Below are 21,162 nucleotides of genomic sequence, written 5' to 3'. Positions count from 1 at the left end.
ACTTCCTGTTTTGGCAATGGGACAGGAAGTGAAGGTAAATCTCTCCAATGGGACACAGATGGCAAAACAAATCTGATAGGGGGTTATAGCCCTCCCTCGCTCTATTCAAAATGAAAAAAAAAAGTTTTGTCTATAGCTCTACTTTATAGAATCCTAATATATTCAGTTATTTGTACTTTTTTATTGACATTAATTTGATTTATTTCCGGGATATACATTTAAGAGAACAACAATTCTGCAATTAATTTCACATGACAATAAAACAAGCAAACTTTTAAGGGGGATATATATATATATATATATATATATATATAAATTCCAGTGGTTGCCACTGCACACATATCTGAAAAATAAGGTGGGTGGCACACGCTGGCTTTGAAAGGTGAACACTCAGCGAGGTTTATTTCAACATTTTGATGAGGCACAAGCTCATCTGACAACAAGCGGATCCAGGTTTAGCTTCATTCTTAACTTATGCCTATTTTGTATGTATCACTTTGTTGCTTTTCTTTCGTGCTTTCTATTTTGGATAATTGCTCACAACGTTTTTAGCTTCAAATTTGACATTTGCACTTCATGATATCACTTGATGATGTCATCACATGTGGGTGGTGATGATAGGTGTTTTAAGGGATATATGTTGTTCTGTTTTGAGTCCACTGTTGTCTTGAGGAAGACAAGCCTCATTGAAACATTAAAATACAGTATATCAGTTTATCAGTGAGTGTTCACCTTTCAAGCAATGAGTGCTACCTTTTCTTTTGGATTATAGATACACTACCGGTCAAAAGTTTTAAAAACAGCCTAATTTTTCCAATTTTTATTGAAATTTTCACAGTTTAATGTCTTAATGTACTCTGAAAATTAAGCATAGGATAAATAAACAATTGAAGATAAAAAAATAATAATGGAATTTGTTTTTTGTAACAAAATGTAATCTAAATTTTTTATTTCAAAGTAGCAACCCTTTGCAGATATAACAGCAGAACACACTCTTTCCACAATGGAAATCAAATATTGTTCAGAAAGTTCTTCCTAACACTGTTGCAGAAGTTCCCACAAATCTGTTGCACTTGTAGATTGCTTTGCTTTCACCTTTTCGTCCAGTTCATCCCAAACCAGCTCAATGGGGTTTACATCTGGAGACTGTGCTGCCCATTCCATGATTTGAAGCCTACCATCTTGTTTTTATCTTCTACTAACTATAAATAAACTCATTATAATGTGATTTTTGTATATAGTACGCTTTACTATGCTTAAAACTTATATGTAGAATTTTTTTTTACTTTGCTTGACCGAAAGACAGAGATAAGTAACACAGTGAGAGTTGTGCTCCCCCCTTATTGAAATAATTGCACTGAACATTTTAAAAAATGCACAAAAGCTTTATGTTCCTGGGAATAAACCAAATAGCAAACATATGGACATGTAGAATAGTCTAATCTATTTTAGATTGTTATTTATTTGACAGATCTTTGAGCCAACACTACAGGAGTCCTACACAAGGTTTGACTACTTCAACAGAGGCAATTAAAAAAGGATTTATGGGAAAAACAGAAAATAATATAAAAAAAGGAATCAAACTGAGCAGAAAGCCAGTTTTGTTGGTACAAAACCAATTACTTAAATATTACAAATAATATGTGTGTGTGTGTGTGTTTGTGAGTGTGCACAAAACACATTATGTGGTTTTTTTTTGTATGTCTACAAGTCTACATTTATACATGTCTGCAGAAGATATTATAGCAGAAAAACTGTGCACACTATACGCTGCACAGGCCTCCTTTGTTAGTAGAGCGGTAGTGCCAAGGGTACCCACAGAATTTAACTGTCCTAGGCTACACAGAGGCTTCTTGAAAAAGTATTTAGGGGAAGTCCACAGTGGGATCCATGAATACCATACAGTATTACTGGGATTGATTGGATAGCAATTTTTGGACATATGTCTGTTAAAGTGTATGTTACCCCAACATGTCATATTCCTGATACGTTTCTGTTGTACCATGTACTTATGTTAAAAAGTATCATGTTCTCTTTGTATTGCTTCCTTTGCATGAAATTCCTGGTGATCCTGCCAGCCCCCCCCCCCCCCCCCCCGTTTTCTTATTTCAAGCTGACCACACCAGGCATGAGAGCATATCCAACCCAGTGTGGTTAGTTTTCTGGCTGTGCTGGGAGAACTGCCTTCCTGTTCTCTAATGGTCAGACTTGTGCTGACATACCTCTCCCTCCATAGGTATTTACTGGGAAGATTAGTGTACTGCTGTTTCTCTACCCCCACCTCTCCAAGCTGCTTAAAACAGAGATTATGTGATCACTTATAAAAAAAAAAGAGAGAAAAGTATTTAGAATGCTCCACATGCATTTATATTAGGGATATTTTAATGCAGTTCTTGGTATATCTAGTATTAGTCATGTTAAATTGAAGAAGTTCAATTAAGGAATTAATGTGACTAACTGCTACTAGTTATACCAAACTCCTTGGACAAATTCTTTATACAACCGAGTTCATATTTCATTTTAAAAACAAATCTAGAATTTTTCTTTGTATTGGATAGAAGAAAAAAAAAGAGATTACAATTCCAGCCAGGTATGTATTTCCGTCTGTGACCCCAGTAGAGAGACTTTTCCTGATTTCCTGTGCAAGTCTAAGAAGGCACAGCCAAGAGCATTTTTAGACTTTACAACCCTTCAACAAACTAAAAGTGCCCATTGGAGGGTTTTCCATCAGTTCCTGTCTTGACTAAAAGTGAGGAGAAATCTTTTCAATAGAGATACAGATGGCAATAAAACCAAACAGAGATTCTAACTCTTTCCAGAAACAAAACTGGAGTGACTTGGGCTTTAAATAACAAAAATGTAAGGTAAACTTACCCGGGCTAAATATACCATCAGCAGCTTTCCAGCCAAGAAATTCTGACATTTTTAACAAAACAGCCTCCTCAATTAGAATAAAAACAGGGGATACTTCATAAGTATATCTAGAAAAAACACACAAGAAACAAACAAAATGAAGTGAGGAAATCTAATAAACTCATTGTAATTTAAATATAGGTGCTATAATGTGTAACTTTCATTGTAAATAATAAATTCACTGAGAAAATGATAAAGTAATAGTAATAATTATTTAGTGTTTTTTTAATTCCAAAAGAAAGTTTATTTATAACAGGGGAAGTCTTTTGCAGAAAAGATACTGAACAATACTAAGGGTTGAAATGTTCCATTTAACTTACCAGGAAAATGTAAAATGTAATATGATAATTAAAGTTGAACTTCACCCAAAAGGAGAAGTTCTGCTTTAAGTCCTCCCACCTCCTCTGCCACATTTGGCGTGTCATTGGGGAGTGTGGCAGGTACCTAGTTTTGACCCATCTAGTTTGCCTAGGCCTAAGAGATCCGAGCGGAAGTACAACCCCCCGACAGTACTCTGGGACACATCACAGGTCCCAGGTCCCAGAAGATTGCGGGATCATTCACAAAGTGCAGTGCTGCTTGTACATGCGCAGTGGGCAGCCCGCTGTGAAGCCACAAGCAGCAAAGCCAGCTGTCCACAGTTAGGATGCTGGTGCCGGGAACCCAAAGACTAGTTATGTGCTAGCCAGGGTGAGGATGGTGCTGGATCCCGGGACAGGTAAGTGTGTTGTTATTAAAAGTCAGCAGCTACAAGATTTGTAGCTGACTTTTATTTTTTTTCCCTGCAGTGTTGAACTTCTTTATGTTATCTACATGTTACCAATAAACATATGAAGACTGAAATATGTTTCAAATGTCCTGAAATTTACAGTCCCACCACTAAATAGCTAAAGATTCATACTTATATTTATCCTTTTTCATACAAATACTATACTAAATATAGGAAAGTACACGAAAATTATTTGTTCTGTTATCTTCCGATATCAATTTTCGTGCTTGTCCCCTCTGATATTTTCACATGAACTGTTGTGATTGACTCTTGAAAGCTGTGTAGTAGCAAATAGATTATCGGACGATTGCTCCAACTGAGTTTTTTCTTGCGATTTTCTCATTGGGTGTACTAGGCTTTAAACAAGTGAGTCCCCAAGCATAGTCCCATGGAGGGGCACTTTACACTAAAAATCCTTTCAGTTATAAAAATATCAGGGAGCAGTAAAAAAATTGTACATCTAATAATAAAGCCTTTCTCATTCATGTGTTAAACCTTTGGTTTCCTTCAGAGACTGCTAGAATTTCTTGAGCAATGAGCAATTGTGGATTGACCACCTTCCCTCACACAACAAAGCCAATAAAATGGAACCAGCAGGTCCTCTTCTCTCTCTAGTTTCTTAGGTAAATAAGCATTGGTACAATTTTTTTTAGCTGTCTATAAGGGTAGTATTCATTTCATTGACCTCCAATGTAAGCAGCATTTTTCTCATCAACTTCCAGTGTAATGGGGTATTCTTTCCACTGGTTGCCAATGTCAGGGGTATATAGCCATCATATAAGGTGAAACTTTTTTCTACTGACTACCAGTATAAGGTGGGCCTTCTCCACTGCCCATCAATTTAAAGGGAATTATTCCTTTCACTGATCACCAGTGTAAGGAGGTCCTTCTGCCACTGACCATAAATGTAAGGGGAAATCTTTCCAGCTAATTACCAATGTAAGGGGCCCTTCTCCATTGACCACCTAGGTAAGGGAATTCTATGAAAATTATTATTTTTTTTATTTAATTTACTGATCGTTACATAATTGTGCTACACAGACCAAGGAGATCTGCCTTGGGTGTCAAATAAGCTAGAACTGCTTTACTTATTGCTTTTTTAATACAACTACTTCTTGCTAATTATATTAATGGACCATGAGCTCTAGGTAAAATATGTTTAGCACCGGTTGAATGGAACAGCAAAGTGAATGTCTATAGATCTTAGAAAATAAGATAAAGCTATGTTCTCTTCAATCATCCAATCGTGTGCTAGCAGAACTCTTGGTTTTTTGTTTTTTTTTTTCATTTTCCTTGCACAAGATTGGATGATTGAAGAGAATACAACTTCGCTATATTCCAGAAGTGAACATTCACTTTGCTAAGTGAACACATCCCACTCCTTAATGAATCATCTCCAAATGCAATGTGTTTGCTAATAAATGAAATGTAACTTACACACTTGGGTTCAAAGCTTCTGTAATAAACCTTGCTGCCAAGGCATAATGATCCATTCCAGCGTACAATTGATTGAAAAATCTTGGATGACCTTGGAAAAAGACACATATATGATTCCCTAGTGAGCCATTAATAATATCTGGACATAACATTTTGATAAACAAATCTTCAGCAATTGTTAATGTAAAAACGTGTGAGGTTTATTTAGTGAAGGAATCCTGTTTCTACTGTTTTTACTGATTTACACATATGACTAGATATTCAAACTGAACACAGCTTTACTTAGTTATCTAAAATAGTAACATTCACTTTGCTAGGTGAACATTCTGTACTGATTTAATAAAGTATCTCAATTGCATTGTTTTTGCTTTTTTTACAAGCATGTTAAATAATCATAACCTAAAGATTAGTTAAAGCCCTCAAACGGTATATATTTTCTGAAAGCAGAGTCCTTGAAATATAAAATGGTAGTAACTCCTTTTTTTTGTCACATGATGTTAGTGAAAAGTTACAGTATGAAATACAATAAAATTAATTTCAGTGCACACAAATGCAAATATTATTAAATTTTTGGTGATATATAAATGATGATGTTACATAGAGTAAATAGAAAACCAACATGTCAAGACATAAAATTGCATGTGCCCTTGAAATGGTGACAAACTACGGCACAAAAAAATTTCCATTGACAAGGCTTTTATAGCTCTTACAGGATATCAGCTTTAAGTTAACCATATATAATGATCCTAGAATTATTTCTCTCACTCTGCTGTGTGTGGTGATATGTAACATGTGTAGCACAGTCAACATTTTCACACGCTGGGTCACCCAGGGTATGTTTTTACATATGTATTTATGCATGTTAGGGTAGTCAGAATGTTTTGTGTGGGTTTTTTAAGTGCTTGGGAGAAACTTTATTCCTTTTGCATTTTTTTTCACTTAAGTGGTAGTAAACTCTGCCTTTTCAGTTTAGCTCACAGGTAAGCTTATAATAAGGATTACCTGTAGGTACAGCAAATATCTTCTAAAATTGCACAATTTAGGATATATTTACAGTTGTAGCAGTTGATGACATTACCAACACATTCAAAGTGCCCTCTGCATTGAGTGTGCTATCCATTCAGAGCGCTGTGCCGCAATCATGACTAGCTAGGAGAGATCAGTGAATGAGTGTTCATTGGCCTCCCTCCCCTCTACCTAGCAATACCTGCTATGTTGGTCCCAGGACAGCAGACAAGATAGCAGAGCCCAAAAAAAACAGCGGGGAAACAGATTATGGGTGCCTGTGGAAGCAGTCCATTTTTTGCCATCTAAAAGACTGCAGTCGGTTTGTGACATTTACAGTGTGTGTGCCCCAACTCCCACTGTTCCTGACATATGACATACTTTGGTGGCAGCAAAATGGTTAAAAACCAGTTATCACATAATTCTATTATTATGGTACAAATTTAACAACACAGATTACAATCTGATTGCACAATCTCCTTAGATCTACCAACAGATATGTAGTGCATGGGCCTGCTTGGATATAGAATAAATGGATTGTTTGGTTACAGTAGCACTTAACACTCACAAATGAATACTTAGCTTTGTAGAGTACTTTAAGCGAAACAGGACTGCATATTTTTTTGTTACAAATATGTGGTTTTCCTGTTTTTCTCTTACTATGTACATGTTTTCTCTCCCTGCACTCTGCATATCCATACTTTTTGTATGAACTTCATGTGTTGGTGAATATAGGAAATTGTATAAGTGTAGTTTAAACAGACTGTAATATGAGTGGCTAGATTAGGCATTAAGCCCTGGTTCACACTGATGCGGTGTGGAATTTGCAGCGTTTTCAGTGCGAATTCCGCACCGCATCAGAATCGCACCCCGTTCATGCAAACCACTGCGGGTGTGTATGTTAATTTAACAATACCCTGAAAGTGCTCTGCAAAACGCGGTACAATGTGCAGAATCGGATCGCATAGGTGTGAATACCTATGTGATCCGATTCTAGTACGGACCAAAAAAAGGGTTCTGCGCATTTTTGGTGCGGGTACGGTGCGATTAGAGCCATACAAAATGTATGGCTCCAATTGCACCACACACAAATCGCATGTGATTTGCACAGGAATGTGGTGCGGTTCCTGTGTGAATCACATGCAATATACCGCACCACATATATGTGAACCTAGGCTTAAAGAAATAAGAAAGCATGTATGCATTTTCTTACATAGTGATTATGCAATAACCAAACAGAGAGTTATATACCGAAATATAAAGCCGTTCATAACCCTGCCCCAAAGTACATCACCGATCTTGTCACCAAATATCACCCAAACCGTACTCTCCGCTCCTCACAAGTCCTCCTACTCTCTAGCTCCCTTGTCTCCTCCTCCCATGCTCATCTACAGGACTTCTCCAGGGCTTCCCCCATCATCTGGAACCCCCTACCCCAATCTATCAGACTCTCGCCTACTCTGCTCACTTTTAGGCGCACTCTGAAAACCTATCTCTTCAGGGAAGCCTACCCCGCCCTCAGCTAATAATGGAATCCTCTACTCTTCCAACCACTCCATCCCCCACAGTTATTACCTTTTGTACCACTATCCCCTCCCTCCTAGATTGTAAGCTCCAAGGAGCAGGGCCCTGAAATCCCTCTTGTATTGAATTGTATTGTGACTGTACTGTCTCCCACCATAATGTAAAGCGCTGAGCAAACTGTTGGCGCTATATAAATCCTGTATAATAATAATAATGTCAATCAGATGTTTTGTGTTTTACATGATTGCTGTTTCATACGTTGTGTGATAAAAATACATATATACTGTAGATTTGTAGATATATTATTCTAGCAGTTATCTGCATTATACAGTGATCATTATCCCTTCTAAACTGATTCTACAAGGAAATTTATTACAGGATAAACCACAAAGGAAGTGTGCTGCTTTCCAGAATTAATATAGCCAATTTTACTGAGTGCCTGTCAGTGCCAGGACAAGGTCATTCAGCACCCAGGGCAAAGATGCCAAACTGCACCCCCCATTCATGATGTACAAGCTTAGGTGATCCAACACCTAACAGTCTCTCGCTTGTCAAAATTACTGTGCAGCTCAGTTTTAACACTGAGTACATGCTCTCTCCTCCACTCCCGGATTTCCTTTGGACACTTCTTTACTTGGCAGTGTGAGCTGTGTTCTGTCTCCCCCTCCTCTTTCCTGCTAGTGCAGCTCCTGTGTGTCTGTGAACACTGCCACCTGCTTGTTAATACAGGAGTGCTGCACTGTAAGCAAGGAGGGGGAGTGAGAATACAGCCCACACCACATCCCGGCTCTCTCCTCACTGCTCCCAGTGGTGGGCTGACAGGTGTAGTGATGCCATTGTCACTACCTGTCAGCCTTGTAATAGAAGAAAAGTCCCCCAATCCCTACAGAAAACCATTGCACCCAGGGCAGCCGGCCTTCCAGCTCACCCCTTGTCCTGGCCCTGGTGCTTGTTCCACTAATGTATACTGTCAGAGCTGTCTATAGGCTTTTTTGAGATAGGACAAGTATAATAGAACTGTATAGAACTACACATGTATTGTTGTTGTTCGCCTTTTAATATTTTGTCGCATACCTAGGAGATGTAGCCCACACACTATGGGGGAAATTTACTAAAACTGGTACACTCCAAATCTGGTGCAACTGTGAATGGTAGCCAACAAGCTTCTAACCGAATTAAGAACTGTCAAACCACCGGAGCAGGCAGACGGCAGGAGCCATCGTTGGAAGCAGAGCCTTTTTTTTAAATTATTTTTTTCAGTTTGGTGGCGGCGGCAGGCATCGTGATTGATGTTGGATCTACTGCGGGGGACATTCTTTTAGTTTTTTCTTTTAATAAAAGACTTGTCAAAGACCGTGTCCTGTCTTTTTTCATACAGCACTTTTTGTTTTTGTGAATGAGTATCGGGACCATGTACGCCATACTCATTCACCTGGGGGGGTGGAATCTGGGGGCCCCCTTGTTAAACCATACCAGGCCACATGCCATTAACATGGGGACAAGGTGCTTTGGGTGGAGCCCCACCTGCCCCAAAGCACCCCCCATGTTGAGGGCATGTGGCCTGGTATGGTTCAGGAGAGGGGGGGGGACGCTCACTTGTCCCCCCCCCTTTCCTGACCTGCCAGGCTGCATGCTCAGATAAAGGTATGGATTTTGGTATGGTCTGGTATGGATTTTGGGGGGGACCCCCACACGGTTTTCTTTTTTAATTTTGGCGTGTAAGATCTCTTCAAAATCCATACCAGACCCGAAAGGCTTGGTATGGATGGGAGGGGGGAACCCACACTATTTATTTATTTTTTTAATTTCCGGCAATTATTTTACAATCAGCTGTCAGTGGGGAACCCCGCTGACAGCTGAAACATTAACACATGGTTGTCACTACTAAAATACTGCATGACTTGATAAAATAACTCATGCAGTATTTTAGTAGCATTTACTTTTTTCTGACCTCAGGAATGCATTGAAAGGAATTCCCATAGGAATGCTTTTCAATGCATTCCTATGGGAAACAGCGTTTCGGTTTACAAATTTTTCGCTATACGAAAAGTCCCGCAGAATGAATTAAATTTGTAAACCGGGGTATGCCTGTTCATCTGTTATGATCTGTACAAATTTGGTTTAAAGCTTTCTACAATTTAATTTGGATTGAGTCACTGTCTGCCAAGCTACTGAGACTTTAGGTTAAGTTATCCCACCACAACTGGATCAGTTATAGAGATCACACTTTCAGTGCTTAAATTGCAGAAGTAGAACAGATCCTATATAATATATACATTATTGTGCAGTTATCACACATTAAAACAGAATTACATTTTATTTTAACAGGTTAAACAGATCGTGTATGCTGTCCATAGCATATCTGCTTACAGTATTTCATTAAAAAATAAAAAGAATTCTCAGAGGTATTTTCTACATATCCATATATATGATTGATGACCCTGATTAATATAACACTTTTGACCTGTTTTTGATGTTTCAAGCTCCAAGTCATTACCACGCCTCCTCACCTACATGGCGATTTGCATTGATGCTAAGCTCAGGGGGAAGCTGTGATATTTTCAGGGAAATTACTGAAGCAGGTATGAGTGGAAGTGATTTCCAGGGACACTACATTCCTGAATCAAGTATGGGGAAGAGTGATATCTTTAGAAACAATGAGTTGCAGAACCTGTAATTGAGACCCAATGTCATTTCCAGGTACACTGTAAGATACATTGGAGTGTGACATAGCAGCAAAATTTGCAGGGTATAGGTGTGTCAGGAAAGGCAAACTGAGAAATTAATAGACATAGTTTACTGCAGAACTAGGGATGGGAGCAGCAAGTGACTTCCAACTTGGTGAGGGGGGCACTGGTATGTGTCAGAGAAATGGGGATACATATTTCCAGTTATAAACAACTGCCCAGATAAAGATGGGATACCAACATTGTATAGTATTCTTTCATTTCTCTTTTTCCTTTTTACAACTCAACAAACAATCCCACATCTCCTACTATATCTAAAACACATGTAAAATAAGTTTTGATTTAAAGCCCTGAACAGAGACAAGATTGGAATTCATCAATAAACATTTAACCCATGTCCATTCAAAAAAAATCTCATTTACACAAATCTGATCACTTTCACACTTACATAATAGATAATAGATCCCCTTTAATGTATAATGTGAAAGACTGTATGTGCAAACATGTACAGTATAAAAGCACAACTTTATTTTTAGTGAAAGGAATGAATTGGGCCACAGTGCACATGTACAATAGGCACAGGACCCGAATGCAATCCTTTTCTTGCAAGGAAAGGGTAGGCATGTTAATATCTAGGCTACACTAAAGGAGGAAGAGTTATATTTCAAATAAAACTATAATGGATGTGCTCATATTGATTTTTTGTTAAGGTTACAATCTATAAAATGATCATATTCTTTTTCACTACTTGTATAAAATCTTAATTTTAAAAATAAACATTTAATGCAACTTTTTTCATTTCTCTGGAGATTAGGCTTAGCATTCTGATTATAAAGCCCCACACTAGGTCCACACTTGTTGATTGCTCCTACAGATGAGAGATATGGAGGGTGTCTACCAAGTCAACCAGCTATGCTTACATCACTAAATTGGGATCTTGTAAGCAAAGTCACTGAAAAGGCTTAATAGTAAACCAACTTTCAGAAATCTTTTTGAAATCAGTATAGTGCTCCCCATCTGCTGGAATGTATATATATATATATATATATATATATATATATATATTATAGCATGTTTGACCACTTAAGAGCCACCCCATAGCAGATATATTGCTACAGGGGGGCGCTGCTGCACAAGATCACATAAATAAATATGTGATTTTGTATTTCCAGGTAGGGGTGCACACTCCACCCTACCCGCTCCACTATTGGCTGCTGGATATGTCAATCACTGGGTCCTGGCTGGCAATTCTCGGTCGGGACTTGGTAATCATCAGCAGGGTTGAGAAGTGAGAGATCTGTGTGTAAACAACACAGATCTCTCTCCTGTCAGCATGGACATGTTGCTTTGTGTCTCTCTGCACAGCATGTCTCCCAAGTAAAACACAACATAGCACACATAGTAAAACACACACAGCACGCATTTAACCCTTTAATCGCCCCAGATGTTTACCCCTTCCTGCCCAGTGTCATTAGTACAGTTTCAGTGCTTTTTATTAGTGTCACTAGAGATATCAGTGGCAGTTAGTCAGTCCCCCCCATGTCAGAATGCCCACCGAAGTCCCACAGTCCCGCTATATGTTGCTGAATACCACCATTATTTCTAAAAACTAAAATAAAAATTTCAGCATATTTATCGGCATTTATAGACGCTATAACGTTCACATAAACCACTTAATATACACTTACTGGGATTTGTTTTTAGCAAAGACATGTAACAGAATACATTTCGGCCTAAATTTATGAAGAAATTTGATTTTTTTATTTTTTTAATTGAATTTGTTTTATCGCAAAAAGTCAAGAATATATTTTTTTTTTCAAAATTGTTGGTCTTTTTTTGTTTATAGCGCAAACAAATAAAAAACTGCAGAAGTGATCAAATACCACCAAAAGAAAGCTCTATTTGTGGGAAAAAAGGACATAAATTGAATTTGGGTGAGGCATTGCATAACTAAAGTAACGCAGTGCCGTATCGTAAAAAATGGCCTGGTCAGGAAGGGGGGTAAGTCTTCTGGAGGTCATATGGTTAATATTATCTGAATATAATAATAAAGAAAATATGTAAATAAATAAATAAAAATCTTGTATCAGCAACAGGTCTGCTGTTTGGAGTACCTACATTTTGTAGGATTCCCTTTTAATACTTATGCTTTGGCTGTGCTCTTAAATTAAATCATGTACTGGGCAGTTCACTGTGTGACTAACAATTGTGATTAGTTAAAGGTATGCCAGAATAAATGTCAGAAACCTAAGACTTAGATTTGGCAGAGTGCACATAAATACACATTATGTTCTTGAGTATTTTAAAATAGCTGGTTAAGATTCAGATGATTGAAAGTATTCAGATATAAACACAGTCTGTTTCCAATTAACCTTGTCATGTAAAAAGCTATGCTTCTTAAATTAACTTTCATCTACATCACTCAGACTGTCCACAAAGGAGTCAGAGTTCTTTATTAGCCAAATTGTAAATGACATGCAGTCTAAGGGTTTATGCACCAATTCACTGGCAAGAAAAATAAAAACAAAGATTCCATTTTACTGCTTTTTTTTTCTGGGAGCTGGAAACTGCATATGAAGAGAATGTGCTCAATATTTTAGCTTCTTATGAAAGCAGACCTTGCAGCCACTGACAAGCAAATTCTGACAATGCAGCTTTAAAGTGGTTATAACTCTCAGACATTAAGAATGAACAAGCCCATCCCATTATAGTGTGTACTAGCCTGAATCCTAAGTACTGAGTGTGGCCCCTCTCTGATCTCTTCTCTCTCTGCTATCTGCATGAGTTCCATCTGACAGTTTTTCCCAACACAACAGCTTCCCAGGATATGACCTTCCCCCTCCAGCACACAGTAGGTGACTGGTAGCTTTATCTCTGTATTTTTTTTTCTACAAGCCTTTAAGCCTGTGTAGGGGGGGCATGTCCCTTCCCTCCAATCAGCTAAAAGACATCAGGGAACTCTGCTCTGACTCTGCAGTCTGTGTGATGTTAGATCCCTGCACCCTGCTGCTAGAGCTGAGAAAAAAAGCCTTTGCCCTGTGTGTTTTTAGAATGATCTACAAAAAAAAAAACGCTAAAGATAAACAGGTGCAACTCATGTAGGAGCATTTGTTTCATCTCTGGGCATCACCCGAGGCTAGTCACTTCACTGGGTATATATAAGTGTTTACAATTAATAATGCACGCATATACAAGTATCAATCAGGTTTAAAGGTAAGCTTCAGATAAACATGAAAAGTTTGATTTAGGCTAGGTTCACATCTGTGCGGGTGGTGCCGCTGCGGATCTGCACGAAAAAGCACCACCCGCACAGAGAAATGCGGACCCATGGGCAGGTGCCATTAGTTCTAATGGCATGCCGCCCGCACTGGAAAACCCAACCGTACTGGGAACTGAGGTTCCCGCGCGGGCTGCGTTTTTGGATGAAGTGCAGGGACTTCTTCCCTGAGTGTCACAGGCATGGGAGTCCATTCAAAGTCTGTGCAAAACACGCCCCCCACGGCCCCTCACGACTGGCACTTAAACTGGTTCAGGGGGCCTAACATGCCTGCGTAAAGGTTGTAGATGTTTTTATTGTTTTCACTTTGTACGCCTATGTGCCTGCCAGAGGCGGACTGACCATTTGGAAACTCGGGCACTGCCCGAGGGCCCGGGGTCAGTCAGGGGCCCCATGAGATGCCCCTGGTACCTTTTTCATAGGCTTTTTTGAGTTTGGGCAAGGACACAGGGGCCCCATGATCCCCTATTGCCCGGGGGCCCCATGAGTTGTCAGTCCGCCCCTGGTGCCTGCTACAACATCCCGACAAAAACTTTTTGAAAGTCTGAAGAATTCCATGCAAGTGTGTTCCAGTAAATATAGCTTTATATTTGTTTTACTGTTCTGTCCCCTATAGAACTAAGTACATGCCTGATCTGCACCCCTTCACTCCTGCTGCAGCTGATCTGATAACAGCTAGGAAGAAGAAGGCTGCTTCATAATGGCAGTTTGTCTTGCCTTTGAGAAAAAAGTTAGCTGAAACCTCTCTCTGCTACCTTCCGAGCATCGTGGCGTCAAAGCCCCTGGGAAGGTAGCAGAGAGGTTTCAGCTGGCTGCGGATGAATGATTGCTAAACATATACCAATAGCGGTACTCTTTGGTAGATACTTTGTACAAAGCGCTTATTCACCTCTTACATGTGAGTGGAATACTGCATATTTTATTAATAAATGTTTTGTAAGGATAAAGAACTATGTTTTGGTCATCTTTTTTGGCATTGATCGGATGGAGAAGGATGACTAGGACAGTGAAGGAGACCCAGATCCACTGGACAGCACAACCAACCCACCATAGTCCACCTAAAGGACACATGCTATATATGACCTTGCTTAGTGGTTTGGTCATATACACAGTGTGAGAGCACAACCGCTGAAGGTGTCCAAATATTGGCTTGAATACATTGCACGAGGTGTACTAAGAAGCATTCCATCTCCACACATTAGTGGATATAAATAAATACGGATTCTAACACTGCATGGACATTTATTTGTAAATAACTTAAGTTGTTTTTTATTTATTGCTAGTGGAGCACGGCACTAGATTGTTATTTAATTTTATGAATCAGATTAATTCATAACAGCTTTGTTGTCATTGTGATCATGTGATTGCATAGGAATCACATGATCACCATGTCCTGATTACCTTACAGAAAAAAACAAACAGAGGCCTAGTGCATTACCTTAAAAGTATGTTTATCGAATGTTAAAAAATAGGTATTCTACTCACAATAGTCAATAAATAAAAGGCACATCATGAAGGAACAGCTCTGTCCAATTCGCACTGCGTATCTGTATTCCTCAGAGCCCTCAAAACATTCAATAAACATACTTTTAAGGTAATGCACTAGGCCGGTGCGCCCTCTGTTTGTTTTCCTCTATTCAGTATATTTGGACTCCCTGGGCCTTTGAGGGCAGCAAGGCGTGCATATCCCAAGAATTTCATTATGTGGTCCCAATGACATTGAATCCATCCCCAAGTGCAGGAGTATCTGGGTTTTCCACTCCTACACTCCTGATTACCTTATGTGGGGGGGTTGCATGCCCCCTTGGGCGTGCAGCACCCCGTGTGTTGGTACAGCACCAGCGATGTATGGGTACACCACTTGTCCTGTAGCTGCTGCCCATTTGCAGTACAATGAGGATGGATGGAAAGTGGTTAAATTACTTACTACAACACAGTATAATGTTTTCAAGGTGCAATTCACAAAGCTCCTCTTTTCCTAGTTGGCTCTACGATTGGCTATCTCAGGTATCATTTGTCTGAAATTCTTCATAATATTGTTCTCAACTGATGAGAATTAGAGTGGAGTTTGTTGGTACAAATAACAGTGGCAAAACTAAAGAGTATGGTGATGTGATAGTCCAAAACATACATATATAAAGATGTATGCAATATGGGCATAAACACAATGCAAATTCTATAGAATTTCTGCGATACATTTCTAGTATACAATTAGTGTTATACAATGAGTATAGTACACAATAAATGTTGCACTTAGTTGCTTATTTCCTTAGAGGCTGTTATTGAGACTATTTTGTCTCGAGAATTAATTAAGATATTAAATCAAAACAAAATCATGGCATAAATGGCAACAAAGTTTTCTGTTCATAATATAATGCATGGGATGCTGGCACTATCAATGTATGAATAATTCATAGCTGAGTAAACTAGCATTATTTTTCAGGCCCAATAATATCATTTAAGATAAAGACTCCTTTGCGTTTTAACAGTATGAGTCAAAACAAGCTTTAGAAACAACATTATCATCATTAAGTCTTGACCTTGAACTGTGATTATGCAAAAACATTTCATCATGCCATCAGATTTTAATTTAACAAGCAATCTTAAAGAAAAAAAATGCAGTTTTCGGTTATCACAATAGAGATGATTTAGTGCTCTACTTCTATGAGCATCTGTAGAGAAAAGACAATGCCTTTTTTTAGCAATAAATTTTCTACAGTAGTTAATGGTAAGTAAGAGAGAAACATACATAATTAAGGTAGCAAGATAAACAATATATTATAGAATAAACTTTAGATCATTAGCTCTCAGTATTGGTATCTCAGCGCTGTTACTTTTTAGCGTAAAATTGTAAGCATTGAGCATGACTACCTTCAGAAAGTGATCATTTCGGAAATAGGGGTTGCCTACCTTTAGGGGATTTGTTTAAGGATTTGGCTTTAGGGGGGTTAAGGGTTAGAGTTAAAGTAAAACTGAGGACAAAAAATATTTACATGTACCTAAGTAGTAACAGCGTTTTAAACCAAGCCCTCCATGACTTTTCTAGCTGCAGACACCCTGAAGTAGTTCATACTCAGGTTCTGAGACTACTAAAGCTTTGTACACTCTGGCCAAAAATCATCTGAAATCGGTCGGTTCAGCAGGAGTGTGTACTGTTGTCTGTTCTACAGAAGCTGGTGTAATGATTGGCTTCGGTCGAATGGGCATGCTGGAAAATCACATCTGACCTGCATCAGATCAGCACGTGTAGCCAATGGCTGCAATAGAAGATTGCCACACTAACATCACTTGTGTTAGTAGAGAGATTTCTCCATTTTTTTTTGTTCAGCCCACCGGGTTGAACAAAAAAACTTCTACTGTGTACTGGGCTATATTTTCTCTTATTAGATCATTTAGTTAGCCCTCTTGGCAGTGAATTGGCAGCCTGACAGCTTTCCAGGCTTTATTATAAACACAAAGCAGGAGAACAGGGAAGAGACCCAAATTGAATGACTTCACTGTCTCTTTTGTGAGCTTTGAGAATGAATTGCTTTATAGTATCTGCATTTAGAGAGGTTAGTTGAGGCTTGTTTTGAAATATAGCGTTTAGAGGGTTAAAATTTAGGTTACATTTTGTGGGTAGGTCGAGATTTGCAGGCATGTTTCATAGAATCTTTTTCAGCTCTATTTTTTTCAGACTTTTGACTAATGATATTGGTGAATGGATTTCAAATGAGCTGAACTGATTGGGCTTGCTTTGGACAGGGTTTGTTGAACTTACTACCATTTAACTGCCCACTTAAATGCCCATTTTTGTGCTAATAAGCAGGGTGGTATTAAAAAATAATTTGGTGAGTGGGCACTGCCCTGAGGAACATGTACCAATGCAAAAATCATTTTAAAAAATCTATTTGGCCAGGATCAGTGACTTTCTTAATATGCTTAAAGTGAAAGATTAAAAATGTCCAATTCCTTTAAATAACATACCTGGGTGGTACCCTAGTTCTGCCTGTGAAGGGGCACATGTACAGAGAGTGCATCAGCAGCAATGCGCTTTACAAAGAAAAACAGTTCTGAAACTGTTGGCAAATTACTTTGACAGCTGTCATTGACAGCTTTTTTGTTAAAAAAAAAAACACACAGACTCCTCCAAGGGTCTGGTATGTATTTTGGGAGACATTTGGAGGGGCTTGTGTGTTGGAAGTTTAAACTGTATCCTACAGCAAAAAAGAAAGAAATTGCATAGAGTCTCTCCCAAAATAGCTATGAGTAAGGCCTGGAGTGGCTTACTTATGATAATAATGGATACCAAGGATCTTTACTTAGAGTGTCATCCTATGTTTAAAATAATGATCACTAGATTGGCTTGCAGAGGCTGAGCCCGAGCACTGTATTCCATGCTGAATGGAATTGGGTGGAGTGATTGAGCTCAGCTTTCTTTCTTTGCATGACCCCCCAAAATACATGCACAAACAAATTCATACCAGACTCTTAATCCAATCATGCAGCCTGGCTGGACAGGAAAAAGGAAGGGGACGAGTGTGCACACCCGCCCCTACCAAACCATACCAGGAAACATGCCCTCATACTTTTACTGTATATGATGCTCTTCTCCCACTGAACAGGGATTTAAATGGGCAAACATTTGGGTGTTTGCCCAAACACCCAAACAGTAACAATAAGAGTGATAATAACAGTGGCAATAAATGAAACTTAGTCTCCCTTCCCCGCCTATAACCTTTTTTCCAGCAGCAAGCTATAGTTTGTATGTCCATCTTGGCACAAGGATGCTGGCATCATTCAGAGCTCTTGTGACTATCTCTGAATGTCATTGAATTATGTCACCACATGACTAGAGCACAGCAGTCATCTCCCAACCTGATAGTGACTGCTCTGCTCCACCAAGCCCTTCTATCCAAACTTATTTAAATTTACCACTTGATACCACTTTGGAGTAAAAATTGTCCATAGCGGCCATTTATTAACAAATAACCAAATAGAAGAAACATTCCTTAAAACAGAAACAGCGTTAATAATAATAACAATAATAACAATAACCATAAGGTCTTTGGAGTCAAAAAGTTTCAAAACATCCACTTTGTATCTGCATAACTACTTACATGGTCCCCAGTCGCACCACACTGGCTCGGGGACAATCACAACTCTCTGCAGATACCTTTTGTTTAAACTTACCAGTAACTACCATTAACTGGTATACCACAGGGGACTCCATACCTTAGATGAATCCCTAATCTGATAATAACAGCAAATTGTTAACTGCCTCCTAAGACCCTAATCGCCATGTCACTATGACAATGCAGAATTTATTCCAATACCAGGGTGGGAGGACAGGGACTTTCTTCCTCAATGGTTCTCCTCTGAATGTCTGGAAGGTCTGGGATCCCACCTTGCAGACCCCTTGCTGCCTCTCCTCCCCTGAGAACCCAGCAATCATGTAAGTGCCTAACCTGTACTCTGATTTTAAAACATCAATCTCCCTGTTCCCCCTGTTTCCCCAGTCATGCTAGCCTTACACTTTATATATATATATATATATATATATATATATATATTTTTTAATTTTTTTTTCTTTTTGCTTCGAGCTTTTCTGGATTATGGGCTCTCTAAGTTCATGAGTTTCAGAGAACATTATCTTGGGGCATATGTGTATAAGGAAAGGACAAGATATGCAAAGCAGAGTGTATGATTTTACATAGAAGGTAGCAATTACATATTATACAGTAACTTGATCCAACTGAGCATACAATGAAAAGAAACATTGTTATAAATAAAGCTCCAATTCAAAGCTGAGTTTTAATTGAAAAAAAACTAAATAAACCACACTGTTTAGTTTTACTTCTATCTGGGCCCTGTTAGAGAGATTTACCTTTACTTCCTGTTATGCAGGCAACCTACCAGGTAGGAATTCAGGTAAAATTTGCAACAGAATAAAAGACAACAATGAAAAGCTGACAGAGGTTTTAGCATTCCACAATTTATTTGTATAAAAATTACTTCTGTCTATTTTACTATTGGAGAATTTTCTTCACTTCCCTTCCGGTGAAAAAGTTGTCTCCAAGATAGGAAGTGAGGGGAAATCACTCTAACTGGGCCCCAGACACCAGTAAACCCTGACAAAACCCTGAGTTCTAATCCTTTACCATGCTATGCAAAACGAAAAATGAAGTCTTGGCTATAGTTACAATTTACATTAAATATAAACTCAATTGACTATAAAATGCATTTAAATTAGAGATATAAGTACTTAAACCAGTGTTATGTTATCTTCCTGCAATCTTTTGGACAGTTAGACTTAAACTGAGAGTGGGACAGTCAACCAATTAGGATGCTACTGCTTTTCATAGTGTAGTCAACATGGTGGACACACTCAAACAGCAGCAGAATATCAGTGTGGGTGGGGTACTTGACCAAGCTGTATTGCTTGCCAGCAGTAAAGTAAGGTCACTGATTTTGCTGTTTTCTAGCAGCTATGTCAGAGTCACGTGACCAGCTGAACAGAATTTTATAAATTAGAGAGTGAAATATTACATATATTTCAGCTGTGTATTCAATTGCTTACTTGGTGTTCAGCTTTAATTCTTGCCCGAGTGGAATTACATTGTTATATTTTCTGAATAGAATTCCTGCAGGATACTATGACATTCACAAATAGTCAATGATACACAATAAAGAAGTAAACTTGATAATTATCAGCCAAAGAAATGTCAAATAGTAACACTCACAGCATTCTTCCATTTATTTTGCATGGTTTCGATGCGACAGATTAATTTTCTTTTGTAAGAACATTGCCCCATCTCATTAGTGAAATTAGTAAAGCCTGTCATTGCTTCAGGGGCAGTGTTAAAAAGAAGATTTTTAAGCTGAGGAACAGATATTTCTCTAATGTGTATTTGTGTAAGGTTTTGTGTAAATGGAAACTCCCTCCTTGAAAGCTAAAACAAAGCAAACAGGTGGCAGAGTGGCGAAAGAAAGTGAGATTAGAATGTGTACATCTGGCATAGAAACCAACAGCAAATAATGTTAAAATGTGTTTAAAGCTAATGTTTAGAGGTTTTGTGTATATTTTCTTTTATTATGGTCAGAACTATGCAAAATGCAAAAAAAATGTTTTCTTAGTTGGTAATCAAAAAAGATTGCCTATTGATAATGTAGGCTCAAAGTTTCTGTTACTTTTTACATGATTTCCAGGCTATTCACACTGACAAAATGATCAGGCATCAGAGAATTCTGCTGTTAGGTATGGCTGCGATCTTTCTTGATCTATTATTATTATTATTATTATACAGTATTTATAAAGCGCCAATAGTTCACTCAGCGCTGTACATTACAAAGGGGGACAGAACATGTGACAGAACAATACCAATACAATGCAAAACATGAGGGGATTGAGGGCCCTGCTCTTTCGAGCTTACAATCTAGAAGGGATGGGATAGTGGTACAGGAGGAGATAGCTGTGGGGGATGGAGTGGTAGGAAGAGTGGAGGAGATCAGCAGGTTAGCAGGGGGTGAGGTAGGCTTCCCTGAAGAGATGGGTTTTCAGGGTGCGCCTA

At 38.6% G+C, this 21,162-nt stretch overlaps 1 protein-coding gene across 1 annotated transcript in view; it reads right to left on the bottom strand.

Annotated features, from left to right (window-relative positions):
• Positions 1-21,162, bottom strand: part of GADL1 (GAD like acidic amino acid decarboxylase 1) — a 330,433-nt gene that overhangs the window by 188,338 nt on the left and 120,933 nt on the right. Inside the window, exons 4-5 of the mRNA XM_089690797.1 lie at positions 5,120-5,210; positions 2,875-2,981 (exon numbers count right to left, since the gene is read on the bottom strand). Coding sequence (XP_089546923.1) covers positions 2,875-2,981; positions 5,120-5,210 — 198 coding nt within the window. The remainder of the gene's footprint in view (positions 1-2,874; positions 2,982-5,119; positions 5,211-21,162) is intronic.

The sequence above is a fragment of the Staurois parvus genome, unplaced genomic scaffold (assembly GCF_062004578.1).
Source record: "Staurois parvus isolate SC_StPar_1 unplaced genomic scaffold, SC_StPar_1.0 ptg000021l, whole genome shotgun sequence".
NCBI classification, from domain to species: Eukaryota; Metazoa; Chordata; class Amphibia; order Anura; family Ranidae; genus Staurois; species Staurois parvus.
This window is presented reverse-complemented; position numbering and strand designations above follow the sequence as displayed.